Source organism: Emydura macquarii, unplaced genomic scaffold, assembly GCF_026122565.2.
Source record: "Emydura macquarii macquarii isolate MOO-44397 ecotype Brisbane River unplaced genomic scaffold, CSIRO-AGI_Emac_v2 contig_2481, whole genome shotgun sequence".
NCBI classification, from domain to species: domain Eukaryota; kingdom Metazoa; phylum Chordata; order Testudines; family Chelidae; genus Emydura; species Emydura macquarii.
In genome coordinates, this window is record NW_027132618.1 from 250470 (window position 1) to 269680 (window position 19211).

Consider the following 19211-nt stretch of genomic DNA (forward strand, 5'->3'; position numbering starts at 1 on the left):
TGTTCTTTCTTAGGGTCTTGTAGGCTGCCCCCAGCCTGTGTAAACGCATGCTGGGAGCTCTCCCTGGCCGATCAGGGCCTGTAACCCCTTTTCTCATTGAAACACAAAAATCGTTGAGTTTCTGAAATTAACGAGGACTTGGGGGCAAGTCTGTGTTCTTGTCTCATTTTGGCAGGAAAGCAACATTTCATCAATGCTGCTAAATAGTCCATGAGAGCAACAGAGCATCTTAAATCTGGAGTGTGTAGCCAGCATGGACAGCTGGACAGTTGCACAGAATAATGGAGAGATGCTAGAGGTGTGCTCAGTAAGATGCACAACCAGGAAAAGACAGTTCAAAAATTCGCAGGGTTTTAAAGTGTGGAGGTGCTTCTAGTCTCCGTGATCCCTGGGCAAGGGAGTCAACAATTGTGATAAGGGCTGTCAGTGTCAGGCATTGTGGGACAGTTGCTGGAGGACTGTTAGAGTCAACACAGGTAAAACAGTGTCTATGCTTGTGCTGTGTCTGAGTACCATGGCTCAGTGCTGCTCAGGGAGGTGGTGTTAATCTGTCGGCATAATGGAAAGTTTACATTGGTGGGAGTCAAATTTTAGCATAGACAGATACATGACTAGGTCAATGCAAAGCAGTTTTATGTTGACCTAAATTTGTAGAGCAGCCTAGGCCCATGAGTTTGTAGGATTGAGGCCTAAATTTGCACCACTGCTTAATATCCTATTTGAAAAAGAAATGGCAATAACCAGATACAAGTGATATAGGAAATCTGGAATAAACAGAACTAACATTCATAGAAAATGAAGTACTTTTTAGTGTGGTTATACTTAATTTATATTTATTTCTGTTTTGAGCTAATTAATTATATTGTACCTCATATAAGGTCTCAGTTAATCTTCCATTTGTACTGGTTGATAAAATCTTTTGCTAGTCTACAGAAAACATCACCGTCTTCTGCTGAGATATCATCAGGGCAGTCAGGCTTGTACATGCATGATCCAGCTCAAAAACCAAACATGCCTTACAGTGCTTATGAGCTCTCCAACAGAGTCACAGATCCTATACGCCGAATATTGGTAAAATTTGAATTATGATTTTGAGTCTCACATCTGTTTAGTCATTTTTTAAAAACTGATTTTCCTAAATTAAGGTAAAAGGTTAAGCTGCTGTTATCCTTTGTCTTAATATATTGCAACAGTAAATAAAACTTAATTGTTGCTATTTAAGACAGACACACATTCTTCTGGCTTGTACCTGATGAGACTCTATTTACTGGTGCCTTACATTAGGGAAAGGAGACCACTCTCACTTTTATCTAATTAGACTGTAAACTTACGGACTGTCTCTTAATACATGTTTGTACAGTGCCTACAGCAGTAGTGTCAGGATTAGTGTCTTTAGGCACCACAGTGCTGCCCAATTGTTGTGATTGTATCACAGGCATTATGATACTTTACTTACAGCCCCAGCTCTTGGAGTCATGTTACTACATGAGACTCTCAGCATTGGTTTTTCCTTTTTGTAAAGCAAGTTTCTAGTCCTCATGGTTGTAGAAAAAGTTTCAAACATGAAATGAGTGCATCTCAAGGACACAGAAATCAGAAGGCAAAAAAGGAACACTAAATGCATATATTTTAAATCTAATGTTTAAGTTGATTGCATGATTGTTTGGGACTTGTCTCATGATTTTTGAATGCTTGGGAGTGACAGTATTGCTACTGTAAATAATATTTGCTGGTGATTTAGATGAGCACGAACCCTGTTTGTTGGTGATTTGCTTGGGGGTATATGTGTGTTAGTGATTTGCATGGGAAGTGAATTTGTGCTGCTAATTTCACTGGGAAGGAGGAGGGGGAAGTATGTGTGCTGGTGATTTACATTGCCTGGGGGAAGGTGAATATATGCTGGTGATTTACATGGGTAAAGATGGAAGTGTGCTGATTTCACTGGGAAGGGAAAGGGGGATATATATGTGTGCAGGTCAGTTACATTGCTTGGGGTGGGGTTGCTAAGCCTCCAGGATTGTCCTGGAGTCACCAGGAAATAAAGTTTAATCTTTAATTAAAGATGTAATGTGATGAAACCTCCAGGAATACATCTAACCAAAATTGGCAGCCCTACTTGGGAGATGGTAAGTACATACCGATGATTTGCACAGGGTGGGGTGAGATGTGTGCTGATCATTTGCGCTGAGGAAGGGGAGGTATGTATGCTGTGATTCACATTTGGCAGACTCTGCAGAGCCCTGCAGATACAAAATTTGTATCCACATCCAGTCTGTGATCCGCAAAAATGATCCTCAGGTATTGGCAGATATAAGACGAATATCCATGGATTTGCAGGGTTTCAGATATAAAATTGGGATCCGCATCCATCTACAAGCCACAAAAATGGTCCAGGGCTATCCACATCCGCACATATCCGCAGATGCGAAGCGAATATCCGCAGATTTGCACGGCTCTACCTGTTTGCTGTTATTCAGGTGGACTCTGTTTGCAGGTGACTGACTGATACTAGGGGAACCGGTCGTGCAGTTCAGTGCAGGAGAGGGAGCTGCTCTTTTGCTATAAACCGTGAGTGACACTGTGAGAGGGAGGGGTGCTGGTAGCTGGTGACATGGAGGGTGACTGGCACCATATGCCATTCAGAGTGGCCCTCCCACGCTCGTGCCTAGACCTAGGAGAGGCAGGGCGCCGGCCCCAGTTCGCAGGGGACTGGGCCTAGGAGGGCGGTGACTCATTGAGCCCTGCCTGCACGCTGCGCCGATGGGCGGGGGAAGTGGATTTCCTTGTTTGCTGCTGAGCTCTGCAGAACCTGATGGGCCGGAGCCTTCCGCCGTCTACGTTCCATCCGCCAGCCGAGCGCGCCCGCCGCACGGCTTGTTGGGAGCGCGCGTGCTGGTGTCGGGGGACGCGCACGGTTCCCGGCCTGGAGCGTGCACGATGTGCTCTCGGGCACGCGGCCGCCGCCTGTGCGTAGTGACGTCGGGTATCTGTGCCCCCGGCGGCCCCCGTCCTCCCCCCGCCGCCGCATAGACCGTGACCCGCCGCCGCCGCCGGTGCTGCTTCCTTCGCCGCGGCGGCGATGTGACCCTCTCCCTACCCCGTCTCGTCCGCCCGCCAGGCCGCTCAGCGAACATGGCCGAGGTAAGAGCCCGGCTCCGGGGCCGGCCGGGAACTTGTTGCGCGGGGTCGCGGCCGGGAGAAGCTTCCTACAAGTTAGTTACCTGGGTGGGGAGGCCGCCCCGCATCCCCCCCACGGGCCTCTGCCCCGGGCCCCGCCCGTGGCGGCGGGGGACCTTCGTCGGGACAGGGGGGTTGTGTTCGGTGAGTTTAGGGACGCACCCCTCCCTGGCCCCGGCCCGAAGCGCTACCTCGGGGCCGGGACAGGGTGAGGCGTCCAGCCCCTGTGGGGCGCGGGGGCTGCCAGCCCTATGGGAAGGGGGGCTGCCAGCCCCGGGGAGACGTGGGGGGCTGGTGCCGGGATGGGAGTGCGCTACTCCTAGGATGGGAGTGGGGGCAGCCACCCCAGGGGTGGTGGGTGGGGCTCTGCTCCTGTGGCGGGGTGGGGGTGGGTCCAGCAGTGGGTCCTGGAGAGAGGCACTGCTTTTCCTGGTGGGGTAGGGAGGAAGAGCTTCCCCCCCCTTGCTCTGGGGTCTGAGAGTGGGGAAGAGCTATCTATATTTCTTCTCTTTTGTGGATGGTCTAGGATGGTGGTGTAAAAAGACTCATTTGAGGTTTGTGTGGCAGGGATTTGCCTCTTCTGATGGGATAGGAAAGGGCAATTTTAACCCTTCTTGGGGAATTGCTCGTTTCATGTTTTGGACAGAGGGAGTAGAAATGTTGCTGAGGTTTTCCTTGACTTCAAATTGGAAGTTTCAGCTTATATACTGCTAGAACCATTTCAGAGAATGAAATTGGAAATGGTCATTTGCAATTCATACGGTAAAACCCTTCTTCTGTAGAGGGAGCCCCCTCGCTCTTTAGAATAAAGACAGTTATTTATCAGATCTGTTATCCTTTTTTTAGACTATGGGTTATGGAATCTTTTTTTTTTTCTCCCTCCTCTCAATTCCTGCATTTTTATTTTGACTTGGGGAGAGTTTTCATTTTTCAGTATGTACTCCTCCCCTTTGAAAATCCTGATTTGGCATTCAAACCCTTTCCTGCTCAAAAAATATGTGCTATCGTGCTCACTATGTTTACTGTATCCTCAGTGTCACCACAGTTAGGAGATAAATACCTTCCTTTTTTCTCTTTGGAGTCATTGAGAACCATAGATCTTCTCCCTCAGTATTTCTGTAAGCTGCTAGAAGTGCAAGTATGTAACTCCCCCTTCCTCTCATATCTTCAAGGCCCCAGAGATGTAGGGACACTTGATATTTTGGACATAACAGCATGTGGGATCTCTGTGTGTGTTAAAATCTCACTAATTGCTTGCACATTTTGTCAATTAAATACTGGTGTTAGTTCTGAAATCTTTTGCACACTACACTGGTGTGAACTAAAGTTCACCATGTTGTTGCAGGAGTCAGTAACTAGTACTTTCTGCATAAGTTTCTAAAGTTACTTTCTATACTGTGTTTTCCATGTCCATTCTAATTGTACCAGGATTATACAATTCTCAGTGCTATAGGACAGTGTTTCTCAACCTTTTAAGTAGCAAGTACCCCCTAACTTCTGAAAATTTTAATACGTACCCCAACACTCAATTTTCCACAGGATTTTATATTTACAGACTAATGGGAGCCATATGTTGGAAGAAGGGCTGAGTATGTAAGGCTGTGATATGACAGATGTCAGATCTAGTGTGATTAGAGTTACCACCTTTACACCAGGGGTGCGCAACTCAAGTATGTACCTGGACTAGAGGTGATGTTGGCCAAAGCTAGGAGGCTTTGAGCCGCATGCCAATGCTGGGGAATATAAAGTGCCGTGCCAAATATTTTGCCATAGATTTGAGAGGAGGAAGGGGCGAGAGAGAGACAGGGAAGGAGGGTAACTGGTGAAATCTGGGGCTGTCATAGTTGTCAATTTCACTGCTCAGCTTGAGCAGTGAAATTGACAAGTTTTCTGGGCACTGGGCTTTGACCCAGGGAGTGGGGCTGCCGCCTGGCTGCCAGCCCAGGAGATTTGTTGACTACCACCCAATCCGAGCTGGGGCAGAAGAGGCGTCTGCATCGGTTGGGACCCAGGGATGTGGGCAGGTGGCTGCTGACCATCTTCAGGCCGGGGCGCTGGAGGCTGTCCCTCAGCTTGGAGCCAGGGTGCGAGTGGCTGCCACCCAGCTGCGAGTCCAGCTCATGAGATGCAGGAGACTGCCACCGGGCTCTCACCTGGGAGCTGGGACCTGGTAGGAAGCGGGGTGCTGCTGCCTGCCTTCACCAGAAGCCTGTCTCCCCTTCACTCTGTTTTTCCCCAGTATCCCCTGCCTGTGTCTCGCACAGGTTGAGAAACTATGCTATAGGACTTCTGCAGAGTGCATGTAGATAGAGCTGAAGAAAGCCATGCTGATGGTAGCTGGTGAAACATGAATTGTTTTTAATTTCATATGCCTTCATATGCCTAATTTCATATGTTCTGGAGCTATACTTGTATTTTGTTGGGCTTGATATTTTGTTAATGGATAAAAGAGAAATTGTTCTAGAGGCCACGGGAGAACTGCAGAGAGCTCTATTTTAAAACTTTAATGTTTCTATGATTGTGGACTTAGGTTGAGATCCTCACTCCCACTCTGGCTCCTTAACACCATGTTAAAGTGTCAGAGCAGCATAAAGGGGCTCCAGAAGCCCTGGATCAGGCTGTGGAAGGTTTTCCCTGGTACAGGAACTGAGGAAGATGGCTGTAATGCTGTCTTTGTAGGTGGAGGTAGCAGACACCTTGGGAGTGAGGCTGAAAGATCCTATCGGATGGGAGGCATGGGATCTAAAAGGGCAATTTTTACATGTCTGAGAGAATCTGTCACTTCAGATTCTGGACAGAATAGGAATGGTATTGAGAGATTTTCTTAGACTAAATTTGACTAATCTGAAGTCAGACTTTCAAATGGGGTCACATCAAACAACATTATGGAGAAATATTGCCGTAACTTAGGCACTTAGGGCTGTCTAGGGCTATGTCTACGCTACAGTCTATGTTGGCAAAGCTTACATCATTCAGGGGTGTGAATATTCCTCCCCCCGAGTGACATAAGTTACACAGACATAAGTGTGTTCACAGCATTATGTTGGTGGGAAAGCTTCTCCTGTCAACGTAGCTTATGCTGCTCAGGGAGGTTTTTTTGTGCTGATGGGAGACTCTCCTGTTGGCATAGAGCGTCTTCACCAGATGCACTGCAGTGGTGCAACTGTATTAGTACAGTTGTGCTGCTGCAGCACTATATGTAAAAGCATGCCCTAAATGACACCAGAGGCCAGGGAAAAGCCTAGGATCAGAAGGGCTCAAAGGTGTCTTAAGCTACGTTATCCCCCTCTTCCCCATGCTGAGAGTTCAGTCCAGCGTAGTGTTACACCCTAAAGATATGTTTGCACTGCAGTGGGGAATGTGCTTTCCAAAGTGGTCGATAAATCTGCTAGCTCTGCTTGAGCTAGCATGCTAAAAATCCCACTGTGTAGCCAAGGGTAGCACAGGCAGTGGCTCAAGCTAGCTGTCCAAATATGTACCTGAGGAGTCTGGATGGGTTTGTACTCAGATGGCTAGCCCGACCTGCCACACATGCTACCTGAGTCTCTGCTACTTTTTTTAGCACACTAGTTCAAGCAGAGCTAGAGCATTTCTGTCTATGTGCTCTGGGAAGCAAGCTTCCAGCTGCAAGTGTAGACGTACTTTAGGTGAGGAAGTATTGTCAAGTGGTGTGTTCAAGAGACACAGCTATATTTTTGTTCTTAAAAAGCTAGACTTAAAATGCTGAACAAATCTAAAGTGAATATTAAAAGACTTTGTGGATTATTTTAGTTTTTATGGAAGGTTGGTTTTGAAACAGTTTCTTTTGACGGGAACTCAAACCCTTTATGCTAGTAAATGGGACTAGAAAGTGAAACTGATTTTAACTGCAAAAGTGAAACTAGTTTTTCTAAAGTTAATTTGGTTTGAATATTCTTTTTTATATTGTTACAGTTTGATTTTAGTTACTAATAACTACATTTATTAATTTAACTTATAGGCAATTCTGTGGTATCGAAGCACCTGACAAATTTTAGTGAATTTAGCCTTCCAGCTTTCTTTGGGATAGAGAAGTAGCATTAACTCTAAGAATAGTGGATTTAAAGAAACATTTGTCTCATACAGTAACTGTATACATGCAGTTTAATTCACTGTTTCCTTGATTATAAGCTTTTAAAGAGACATTAGTAAGTACCCTTTTATGGTTCTGCATTTTTAATATGGGGGGGAAGGGGACACTCGCTGGAAGGGGGTGGTCTGACTGTTAAAACCTTTTGTAAAACTCACATGTATAATGTTATTTTGATTTGGTATTCACATTTTTGAGTATTTACAGTTTGAAATAGGTATGCAGTTGTTAATTAAAATTCTAGATTAGAACAATGGCTATGGAGAAAGTGCAATGCAATTGTGTACAAGTGTAATTGCATACGTGCAGTTTCCTTAGTTTAAAAAAAAAGAACATAAACCAGCCCATTTAAATACCACAGCTTTTAAGACTGTTTGTCATTAGAGGATCATTGAGAAAGCAATCTTTGTCATTAATGGTGGTATGAGAACCTTCACCTTTGCAGCAGTTGGCATCTGGAACAGCCTTCCTATATCATAGTATCAAAGAATCATAGGACTGGAAGGGACTTTGAGAGGTCTTCTAATACAGTCCCCTGAACTCAAGGCAGGACTAAGTGTTATCTTTCTAGACCATCCCTGACAGGAGTTTGTCTAACCTGCTCTTAAAAATCTCCAATGATGGAAATTCTCAATACAGTTTATTCCAGTACTTAACCACCCTGACAGTCAGGAAGTTTTTCCTAACGTCCAGTCTAAACGGTCCTTGCTGCAATTTAAGTCCATTGCTTCTTGTCCTATCCTGAGAGGTTAAAGAGAATTTTTCTCCACCCTCATAACAACTTTTGTGTACTTGAAAACTGTCATCATGTCCCTCCTCAGTCTTCTCTTCTCCAGAGAAAACAAACCCAATTTTTTTCAACCTTCCCTCATAGCTCATGTTTTTTAGACCTTTATTCATTTTTGTTGCTCTTCTCTGGACTTTCTCCAATTTGTCCCCATATTTCCTGAAATATGGTGTCCAGAACTGGATACAATACTCCAGTTGAGGCTTAATCAGCGCAGAGTAGAGTGGAATAATTACTACTTGTGTCTTGCTTACAACACTCCTACTAATACACCCCAGAGTGATGTTTGCTGCTGCTTTTTTTTTTGTGGTAACAGTGTTCCATTGTTGACTCATATTTAGCTTGTGATCCACTATCATCCCCACTACTCCTTCCTAGGTAGTCATTTCCCATTTTGTATATGTGCAACTGATTCTTCCTAAGTGGAGTACTTTGCATTTGTCCTTATTGAATTTAATCCTTTTACTTCAGACCATTTCTCCAATTTGTCCAGATCATTTTGAATTTTAATGCTATCCTCCAAAGCACTTGCAACCCATTTCATCTTGGTATCATCGCAAACTTTATAAGTGTACTCTCTGTGCCATTATCTAAATCGTTGATGAAGACATTGAACAGAACTGATCCCTGCAGGACCCCACTTGATATGCCCTTCCAACTTGACTGTGAACCACAGATAGCTACTCTCTGGGAGCGGCTTTCCAACCTATTATGCATCCACTTTATAGTACCTCCATATTTCCCTAGTTTGTTTATAAGGTTATGCGAGATAATATCAAAAGTCTTACAAAAGTCAAGCTATACCACATCTATTGCTTCCCCCATCCACCAGGCTTGTTACCCAGTCAAAAAAAGCTATTAGGTTGGTTTGACACTATTTGCTCTTGACAAATCAATGCTGATTGTTACTTATCACTTTATTATATTCTAAGTATCTGCAAATTTATTGCTTAATTATTTGCTCCATTATCTTTCTGGGTACTGAAGTTAAGATGACTGGTCTTTAATTCCCTGGGTTGTCCTTAATCCCCTTTTTATAGATGGCACTGTATTTGCCTTTTTCCAGTCATCTGGAATCTCACCTGTCTTCCATGACTTTTTGAAGATAATCGCTAATGGCTCAGACATCTCTTTTGTCAGCTCCTTGAGTATTCTAGGATATATTTCATGAGGCCCTCGTGACTTGTTTTCCATCTGTTTTAAGTCTCAGCTGAATTCATCCATTTTTCCCTTGCTTATGCCACCTAATTCTGTATAATTTAATTTTTAGCATTTTGTCTTCCCGGGGTGGCGGGGGGTGGAGAGATGGTTCTAATTAACAGTAATGCAATATGCTCTATGAAATATAGTGGTGTTGTCACTTGTTTTGCAACCATGTTACCTCTGGCTATGAGCTCTTCAGTTTTCACAAGCTGAGGAGGGATGGGCCTTAACAGTATGAAGGCGGGAGACTTCCAAGAAATCACAGGATACTACAGGAAACTGTCAGTCTTCAAGTCAAAAATAAATGAATTACTCAACATGGTGTTCTGGGATATTGTGCTGTTGAAGGGGTTGTCTTTCAGGTGAGACATAAAACGGAGGTTCTGACCAAATGTGAGCATCAAATTTTCACACTTTTACAAAAGTGAGGTGTCCTGACCAAATTGTAGTGTGGGTAATAGTTTCTGCCTACCTAAATTCCTTCGTAGTTGCAGTCAAATTGGTTTGTTCAGTTTGAATTTGTGTCCATTAACTTATCTAGGAAAATGTATAATACATATAACACAGCGTTTTAAAACTCGATAATTGTGTTAAACAGAACAAGATATTACCTGATCCTTTCTTCAGAAAAAGCCTAAGTAAATGGATAGTCTTTGAAAGTCATCAAATTTGAGCTGTATCGGATCAAAGGAAATTATGTAATCAAGTGTCCTCTGCTGAGAATGTGAGCCCCTGATGTAGAAGCTCAAGTATCTCAACCAACCTCAGCTTTCTGAGAGAGTCACAGGGGAGGAGTGGTCTCCTTAAATATCTGGTAACCAAATAACAAGTCTTCGTAAACTGAGACAAACACCTTACATTTCATCTGGAGGTGACATGGAAGCCAAATCAGTCGCAAGCATCAGATCAATGTGTGTAAAATTCTTCAGTGGGCATCCATTGTTTTTGTACTAGCTGAAATTTCCAAGTGGACTTCAGATGTAGACCCAAGTAGTAATCTTACACAAGCCTGGAGGTACAAATCCAGCATATGTTCACTTGCATTTTGCAAGAAAATTGGGGGCAAATGGTCTTCAACATTGCCATTACTTGAATATAACGAGTTCTAATAAGACTCCTGGTTGTATGTATGCAAGTAACAAAAGGAAGGCATACCCTCTTGAGCAAAGGGTATTCTCTGCCATTTTAGATGGTTGTTTCCTCCAATTCACCAATTAAGTTGTTTTTAACTTCCTGCTCCCAGTAGTTATGTAGTACTGCTGTAGCCTGTTAAATGGCTCCTGCATTCCATTGCCAAGGTGTCTGCAATTTAGTTATGGGTGAAATAACTAAAGATAACATTAGTAAAAGAAAAGGATGAAAAGCCGAATGAGTGTAAATGCTGTTTGGCTTACAAATGGATTTTGTCCAAGGTGATGAATCCATGTCCTTGAATGAGTTAAGTTGTGGAAACAACAGTTACAGTGTGACCTAGCTATACATTCAAAACTCTGATATGCCGCCTCTTTGAATGATGTTCATATGGTTGGGTATGTACATACCTGGAATAAGTCCATAAAACAGTGATTTTATTCCATGACCAAGAATGAAGTGATAAAGTGTACTTGGGTTTTTTTCTTGCAAAATGTCAGTAACTTCATTATTGTATGCAGTATTGTTGTAACCGTCTTGATCACAGGATATTAGAGAGACAAGGTGGGTGAAGTAATATCTTTTATTGGGCCAGCTTCTGTTGATGAGAGAGACATGCTGTTGAGCTTACATAGAGCTTTTCTTCAGATTTGGAAAATTTACTCAGGCCTTGTGTACACTATATAGATAAGTTGATCTATGTTAGGTTGACTTACAGCCACCACATTAATTACTGCAGTGGCTGATGTCCATATTGCTCTCCTTGGGTTGGTGGTGTGCATCCTCACCAGGAGCACTTTCACCAACCTAAGAGGGGCAGCGTGGGGAGTTGAGAGTCTGGTCCACAGGCTCCGCTGGCAGTTGCCCCACGGGCTCCTGGTGGGCTGCCCCCCCCTCTTCCCCTCTGGCAGCTGAGGGAAGTTGAAGGCTGTTATCAAATCCCCCCCTCACTCTTTTCTTTTCTGTAGACTGAATAAGCCCAGTTCCCTCAGCCTCTCCTCATAAGTCTTGTGCTCCAGCCCCCTAATAACTTTTGTTGCCCTCCGCTAGACTCTCTCCAACTTGTCTACTTCCTTTTTGTAGTGGGGGGTCCAAAACTGGACACAATACTCCAGATGAGGCCTCACCAGTGCCGAATAATGGGGAATAATTCTGTCAATCTGCTGACAATGTTCCTACTAATGCAGCCCAATATGCCATTAGTCTTCTTGGCAATAAGGACACACTGTTGACACATCCAGCTTGTCTACTGCAACCACCAGGTGCCTTTCTGCAGAACTGCTGCTTAGTCAATTGGTCCCCGGTCTGTAACAGTCCTTGGGATTCTTCTGTCTTAAGTGCAGGACTCTGCACTTGTTGAACCTCAGATTTCTTTTGGCCCAATCCTCCAATTTGTCTAGATCACGCCGTATCTTATCCATACCCTCCAGCGTATCTACCGCTCTCTCCAGCTTAGTATCATCCACAAACTTGCTGAGGGTGCAATCCACCCCATCTCCCAGATCATTAATGAAGATGCTGAACAAAACTGGCCAGAATTGACCAGCCAAAACAAAACCAACTGACCCCTGGGGCACTCCACTTGATACCGGCTGCCAACTAGACATCGAGCCATTGATCACTACACCTGTTCTGTGGTATCAGAGTGCCTGGCTGTAGAATAATAGATTTCTTGGTGTATTTGGGGTGTTTATTGGATCTGTGAAGGTAAGTGTGGTGATCCCTGAGAGAACCTGCTTCAGTACAGAAATAAAACAGCCTCTGATCACACACCACTAGTTGTCACCTACTACCCCATGTTGGAACCTACATGGGGTATCATCAAACCACAACCCATACTTGATGGAGATCATCACACCTATCTTCATAGATCCACTAACCATTCTTATGCCCCCACTTTTATTCAGTGTGTATAATAGATCTTTGTGATACTTGTGGGAGAGATCATCTCACCGTGACCTGACATCTAGTTTCTCAGTCTTGTTTTCCCTCCTTTCTCCACCACACAATGTATGCACTCTGCATGTTGCAATTAAGGTTTCCCTTTGTGCTGTTTGTTGGAGCATAACCGATGTATTTAATTATGCATCTTCACAGCAGGGTTTCCTAGGCCCTTTTAGTCCTTACCAATTGTTCTGATGGCAGGGCCTCACCAGTCTATTTTATCCCTTCCTCTTATCCCCCTATTACCTCAGTGGCAGGGCTTCGTACACTAGTTCTCCTAGCTCCCATCTGCAAGCTCACCTGCCAGTTCTCTAGTGCCACTAGTCTCTAAACCTGTGAATAGATGTACTCTGGAATGTCCAGCTCTTCCTGCCTCATGTAGGTCTTCCAGTGGTCTTACTCTGCTGGGCTCTCCTTGAGCTTGTGACCCAGTTCCTCCTGGGCAGGAAGTTCTGCTATTCTCTCTCCCTCCGGGAAAGCCTAAGGCAGAAGAGCAAAACTGACCAACACTCCTGTAAAGATCCTCTCTAACAGACGGCCAAAAGCCATTAAAGTGCAGTCCCATCCACTTTCACTAGTGACGCTAAATACATTAACATCTCAAAAGCGACTGATAGATCTTGATTGCCCAGTCAAAGAAATCAGGCGTCTGGATAATTGACTTGTCATGCCACAAAATTTTCCAGAAATAATCTTATCCAGAAGTAGAAGGTTAGAAGTGATTATACAGTGCCTAGCACAGTGGGGTGTGATCAGTGTCAAACACACATGCCATTTGGGGCAGACTTACAGACTAAATAGAAAAAGACAAGTGGGAGAAAGGAAGTAGTATATCCCTGTCATAGATGGAGGAACTGAGGCCCAGAGAGATTAAATGTCTTGTCCAAGATGGCATAGGAAGTCTGTGGCAGAGGGGGAACGTAGGATTTTTGAGGGAGTTCTGGGTGACTAACTTTTAGGACATAATCCTTCTGATCATGTTTGTTACCCTCAGATAATCTGTTCCTTTTCCATAAAATGAAATTTTACAATAAGCCCAAGTCTGGAACCAACTTGAGGCTTGACTCTGGTAAGAGTCACTGTGGACTGTAGAAGAACTTCAGTATTTCTTTTTTTAGAAGCACTTCCTTTAGCATTTCAGAAAGCAGTGCAACTAGCAAGATTTTGACTGATAGAAATGGCCCTGTTTTTTCTTGAAAAATAACCGCCTTCTTTGGCCACACTATTCTAAAGACTGCATCTCTGGTTTCTTTAGCCTTAGATGAATTTTGTGTGCATCTCATTGTGCACAACCTCATTGTAGCTCTTGCAACCCCTGTAAGCACTTGGAGTCTTGGGTGTAGTGGGTCTCTTATTCATTGTTTACTCAGCAGTCTGTATCTCTTGTAATAGGTATGGATATATCCAGTTTAGGATGGGGTGCCTACCTGGGCCATTTGCTAACCTACAGCTTCTGGAAACCAAGTAAGACCAGATTGCATGGAAAAGTTCTATCTATTGAATAAAAGCTAGTGAAAATTCTCAGACAATACAGCTGCGAAGTGTTACCTAAGCTGACAGGGAGTGTCTGTCTCCTCTCTTCCTTGAATAGAAGTTCTGTGGAAATGGTGCTCTTCTCAGTGCTTCATCTAAGGGACCAAGGAGTCCAGTGGTAAGTGACTTTAGTTGCAGGAGCCAAGTGTTACGGGGTGCTCCACTCACTGCTAGGATGGCACCTCCTCCTGGCCGTTTTGGGATTAGCTTTGTGAGATCTGGGACCTGTCTATGCCCACCTGAAAATAGAGCAGATTCTCCCAAACTGGTGGCTTAACACTGCAGTTTGATTCCCAGGCCAGTCACAAACTGCTCTCCTGATTTCCCCCACTGGTTATCAGGAAGCCCCCCCTCAAAAAAATATACAGCCCCCTTTATTGCATTTCAGTCTCTAGCCCCCAATTAGCAACTAAGTCCAGTAAAGAGAGATGTTATTAAACTCTTAAAAAAAAAAAAAAAGAACAAGAGTTCTGTAGCACTTTAAAGACTAACAAATTTAATTTCAGCAGGCATAAGCTTTCGTGGGCTTCAGCCCACTTCCTCAGATGCAGTTGGTAGAAATAATACAGCAAATATTGGCAACATATATAGGAGGCAACATATACATATCCAAAGGCATAGACAACAATGGGGTAGGTGGATGAAAGCTGGGTACTTGAGGCCTAATGACAACCATTGAGTAGGAGGTGAGAATGGGTGATCAGAGCAAATTACTTCTTGTAATGAGAGAGCCATTCCAAATCTCTGTTTAAACTCAGTTTGAATGTGTCAAGTTTGCAGATAATTTCTAACTCAGCAGTTTCTCTTTGAAGTCTGTTTTTGAAATTTTTTTGTAGAAGTATAGCAACTTTCAGGTCAGAGACAGAGTGTCGTGGGAGATTGAAGTGTTCTCTGACTGGTTTATGGATGTTGTTGTTTTTTATGTCTGATTTGTGTCCATTTATCCTTTTGCAAAGTGATAGTCCAATTTGGCCAATATACATGGCAGGAGGGGCATTGCTGGCACATGATGGCATATATAACATTAGTGGATGTGCAAGTGAATGAGCCCCTTATGGTGTAATTGATGTGGTTAGGACCAGTGATGCTGTCACTAGAGTCAATGTGTGGGCAGAGCTGGCAACGGGCTTTGTTGCAGGGATAGGTTCCTGGATTGAACTTCTTGTAGGGTGTATGGTTGCTGGTGAGTATTTGCTTCAGGTTGGGGGGCTGTCCGTAAGCCAGGATGGGTCTCTCGCCCACTGCCTGAGCGAGAGACGGATCATCTGCTAGGATAGGTTGTAGATCTTATTGATGTGTTGGAGAGATTTTAACTGGGGACTGTAGGTGATGACAAGTGGTGTTCGGTTTTCTTTGTTGGGTCTGTCCTGTAGTAGGTGACTTCTGCGTAATCCTTATTCTTCCCCAGCTTGGCTCCCCCACACAGTTGGGGACTATTTTGCCACTTGATTCCCCTCAGCAGTGGCCCTTCAGATTAATTAGCCGCCCCCACCCCCCAATCCACATTAACCTTTTCTGGGCAAATGTGGGATGAACACCACATCACACCAAGACCAACCTTAATGGTCTCTAAACATCATGGTAGCAGACACAATCTGTTCTAGATGGAATCATCTGTAGATGCAAAGTGCTACTTGCTACCAAGGATGATATGATGCCAGATGTCCAGAGTTTTGCTTGAGTGAACTGAGATCCAGAAGCAATGATAATCTTCTCACTGTGAAAAAGTGTCTTCGGTTTGACTTCCTTTAGATTAATCTTCTTTTATCTAAAGTCTTATGTAAAATCCAGGAAGATGGAACCTGACTATCTCTCACAGCTTCAGCATGGACTCATGAGATCTGCCACTCACACCTGTTAATCTTGTCTTGAGAGCTTCTGTTCTTGCTCCTGGGTCCTAATGATCTTTTCAGAGGATAGATCAAATTCTGCACCTGCATCTTGAGTCCTTTCACCTAGCAGCCATGAATCTGATGTTTTAGCAAGGAAGACTATTGGATACTGATTTGGCAGTTAGAAACATAATTTTGCAATTTTGTAAGACTACCTGGCTTCCATTCTCAAATGGAATAGATGGATATTCTGGATGGTTCTTTACAAACTTCCCAGTTCCTCTCTTTTTTAGATTCTTATCTTTGATCAAGAGTCTGTACTATTTTGCCCATAAAGCACATTTAGCAGCCATTGAAACTTACAATTTTCTCTTTGCAGTGTTTGTCTTCTAATCTATCCCTGAAGCATTTCCTTTAAAGGTAGTTATATTTATATTTACCAGTTCATAAGCCTGTGTTGACATCCTCTTCTTCCTTCAACCAGTTGAAAACCAGAGTATGAAGACTGCAGCATATCATCTTCAAATGTGAGTAATTGAGTTCCCAGGGGACAAGAAGGCTTAAGACTCCATTTCATCCTCTTCTTAGTGTTCAAGCTTTCCAAAGACAGATCAGTGCTCAACCTGAAGTTCTTGAATAGATTCTTCTCAGTCACAGTTCAGGACTGAGACCTTGCATTCCACCATAGCAGCAATTTCCAAAGGAGATTTTTTGTATTGTCAGGTGTTCTTCAGATCAACTATTTACACTTTATTTTATTTATTTATTTATTAGGCTGGGCAGAATTCAATTTTAATTTTTTTTGTAATTGGATAATCGGTTTGCTTTTAAGCATTTTATTCTATTGTTTTTCACGATTGCAATAAACTGGGGGGTTAGATATTATTTAATGACCGTAAACATTGAGATTAAAAAAATGAAAAGTTATGAAAACTAAAACACTAATTGTCAACATCACATGTCAAAATATCCAAAGTAAATATCCTTAAATCAAACTTCTTAGAAATAACCAAACAGGTTATCCCGGGGGTGGATTGGGGAGACGGAACCCTTTATTGCCTGCTTGATCCACCTTGACGCCACAAGTGAGCAATGAGGGGGTTACTTTACAATTCTTTTATCCATAACAGTATGTAAATGTATACGTTTTCAGCAACTCCCCATAGTCCCTTATTTGGTTACATTGACACCTATAAAATGAATATTAACAACTACATAATGAATATAATTATACCCACCCGTTTGTTATTTACAGGATTACCATACAGAGGCCAGGCACATCATCTTAAAACCTATAAATTTTACACTAACGTTCTTTGAAGTAAAGGCACGTGAGCGGGAGAAGGAAGATAATGCTTTCTTCCCACCAGAAGGCCTTGTACAGAAATAGCAATAGGTATTTTATTAACCTCATTCCCAGCACAGATGGCCAGGAAGGGAGGAAAAGAAGAAAAAGATAAGACTCTAACTATAATTCACACCAGTTAACAGAAACAAGGTTTGCCCTTGCCTTGACTCCGTTCCCTGTAGCTTAGGCCTGATTACTTATCCTGCTTTTAACTCTTTACTCTCCTACAAAACTTTAATATGTTCTCAAGCAGCATTTTTCTTTCTTTGCCTGTCAATAAATTTTGATTATCAATGCAAGTATTTTTGTCGGTTTGTGTGAAATTGATGTTTACTGACATTTACTTATAAAAGTCTAATCCTGCCAAGCCTAATTATTATATGAAATCACACATGGAGATATCTCCGCTTCACATGCAGCAGACATTATTAGTAGTATGTTATCTTTCTTTTTGGCCAACCAAAATGCTGCAAAGTTAACATTGTGCTTTTCCTCAGAAAAGGATTAACCTACCCATTCTGTGATGACTTGCTCTTCAGAGCACCCTTCGTGGAAAAAGCTCCCGAACATCTCTGGCACAGCCCAGATTCTCTTCTGAAACAATCCAGATTTGTCAAATCCCCCAAGAGCTGAATTACTCTATATGGTTTATAAGTTCCAGAGGGGTAGCCATGTTAGTCTGTATACAGCAAAAACAACGAGAATCCTGTAGCACTTCAGAGACTAACAAATTTAATTTCTGCAGGCATAAGCTTTCGTGGGCTGCAACACATCTGACAAAGGCATCTGACGAAGTGGGTTGCAGCCCACGAAAGCTTATGCCTGCAGAAATTAAATTTGTTAGTCTTTGAAGTGCTACAGGACTCTCGTTGTTTTTGCTGTGTGGTTTATAATATTTCTGGGACAAATCATAGATGCTAATCTCCATAAGTGTGTTTTTGTTTTTTGTTTTTTTTTTCTCCACCCCCCCTCTACAAGAGGATGGGATTCAGAAGCTGGTGATGACAATAATACAGTTTCATCCATTCTTCAATCACATTTATCAGGGCTTTATCTCTGATTAGGATGATGGTCTCTTGTACCATCATACTGTTATGAGGTTCCACATGCATCCTCTCTAGCAATTTATTTTGCTGAGCTGCCAGGACCCATCATCCCTGTAATCTTGCTGGTTCTAGTGTGAAACGGATATTGATAGTCCCTCTTTAGGGGCTAAGAGAAAGTAGGTATACAGAAGGTCATATTGTCAGAATCTGAGCGTGTTGGTGAAGACCATCTATGCCAGCTTGAAGAGCAGGGAAGCTCATTTAGGAAACAATTTCATCCAAGGATAACGTGAGAACAGAGCTCTAAAACACTACACGTTGATTCAAGTTTCGAACAATCAGATATGCTCTAGGACAGTGGTTCTTAGCCTTTCCAAACTACTGTACCCCTGAAGCCTGAGTCCCACCCCCACGGGGCTGAGGCATGTAACTTAGTTTCATGGCGCCCCTGTGGCTCCAGGCAATTGCCTTTCTTGCCACCCCCAATACCAGCTCTGCACTTGCGACCCCCCTAAAACCCCAGGTTAAGAAACACTGCTCTAGGAGCTCTAACTCTAATCCTGATCAACCAAGATATACTGGTGTCAAAGATCCTAACAAATGCCTCTTCGTGGCCACCTGCTATGTCTGCTGTGAGAGGGATCTAAGCCTGTGCTGCTCTGAATTCCTGGTGGTTTCAGGCTTGTGGAGCCTCGGCAGGCTGCAGCGCTGTTCCTTCCCTTGTCCTCTCTGACACATGTCCTGGGCACCGACTCTGTCTACTACCCCTTCTCGGAAATGGGGCTCCTCAGCCCACCTGCTCTAGGCCTCTCAGACCAGCCCTGACCCCCAAGATCCCAGTTACTTACATGCACCTTGTCCCAGAACTCCATCATAAAGATGTGGTGCTTCTGGTTTACAGTTTAGCTCTCTCAGGGGCACGTAGGAGATAACACTCTCACATGCTTTGAACTTTAACACATTTATACTCTGCTTCATGTAAAGCATAAAAGAGTATGGATCATATAAAACAATAAATGCATGTCCCTGTCTTAGTTTCCTTATCATGCTAGGGCATTCTTTGGACTGAGATCTGAGTACCTTGGGTTATTCGGAGTCCCTG

The 19211-nt window shown here is 43.5% G+C and overlaps 1 protein-coding gene across 4 annotated transcripts in view; it reads left to right on the plus strand.

Moving 5' to 3' along the window:
• Positions 1 to 3031: 3031 nt before the first annotated feature.
• The window catches only part of MIER1 (MIER1 transcriptional regulator), a 68165-nt gene continuing 51985 nt past the window's right edge, over positions 3032 to 19211 (plus strand). For 2 of the 4 annotated variants that reach the window (XM_067563337.1, XM_067563338.1), the window contains exon 1: positions 3032 to 3141. In XM_067563337.1, coding sequence (XP_067419438.1) covers positions 3133 to 3141 — 9 coding nt within the window. In that variant the 5' untranslated portion in view covers positions 3032 to 3132. Of the gene's footprint in view, positions 3142 to 13952; positions 14002 to 16225; positions 16243 to 19211 lie in introns of those variants that run through there. The other 2 variants (XM_067563339.1, XM_067563341.1) reach the window with 2 other exon arrangements.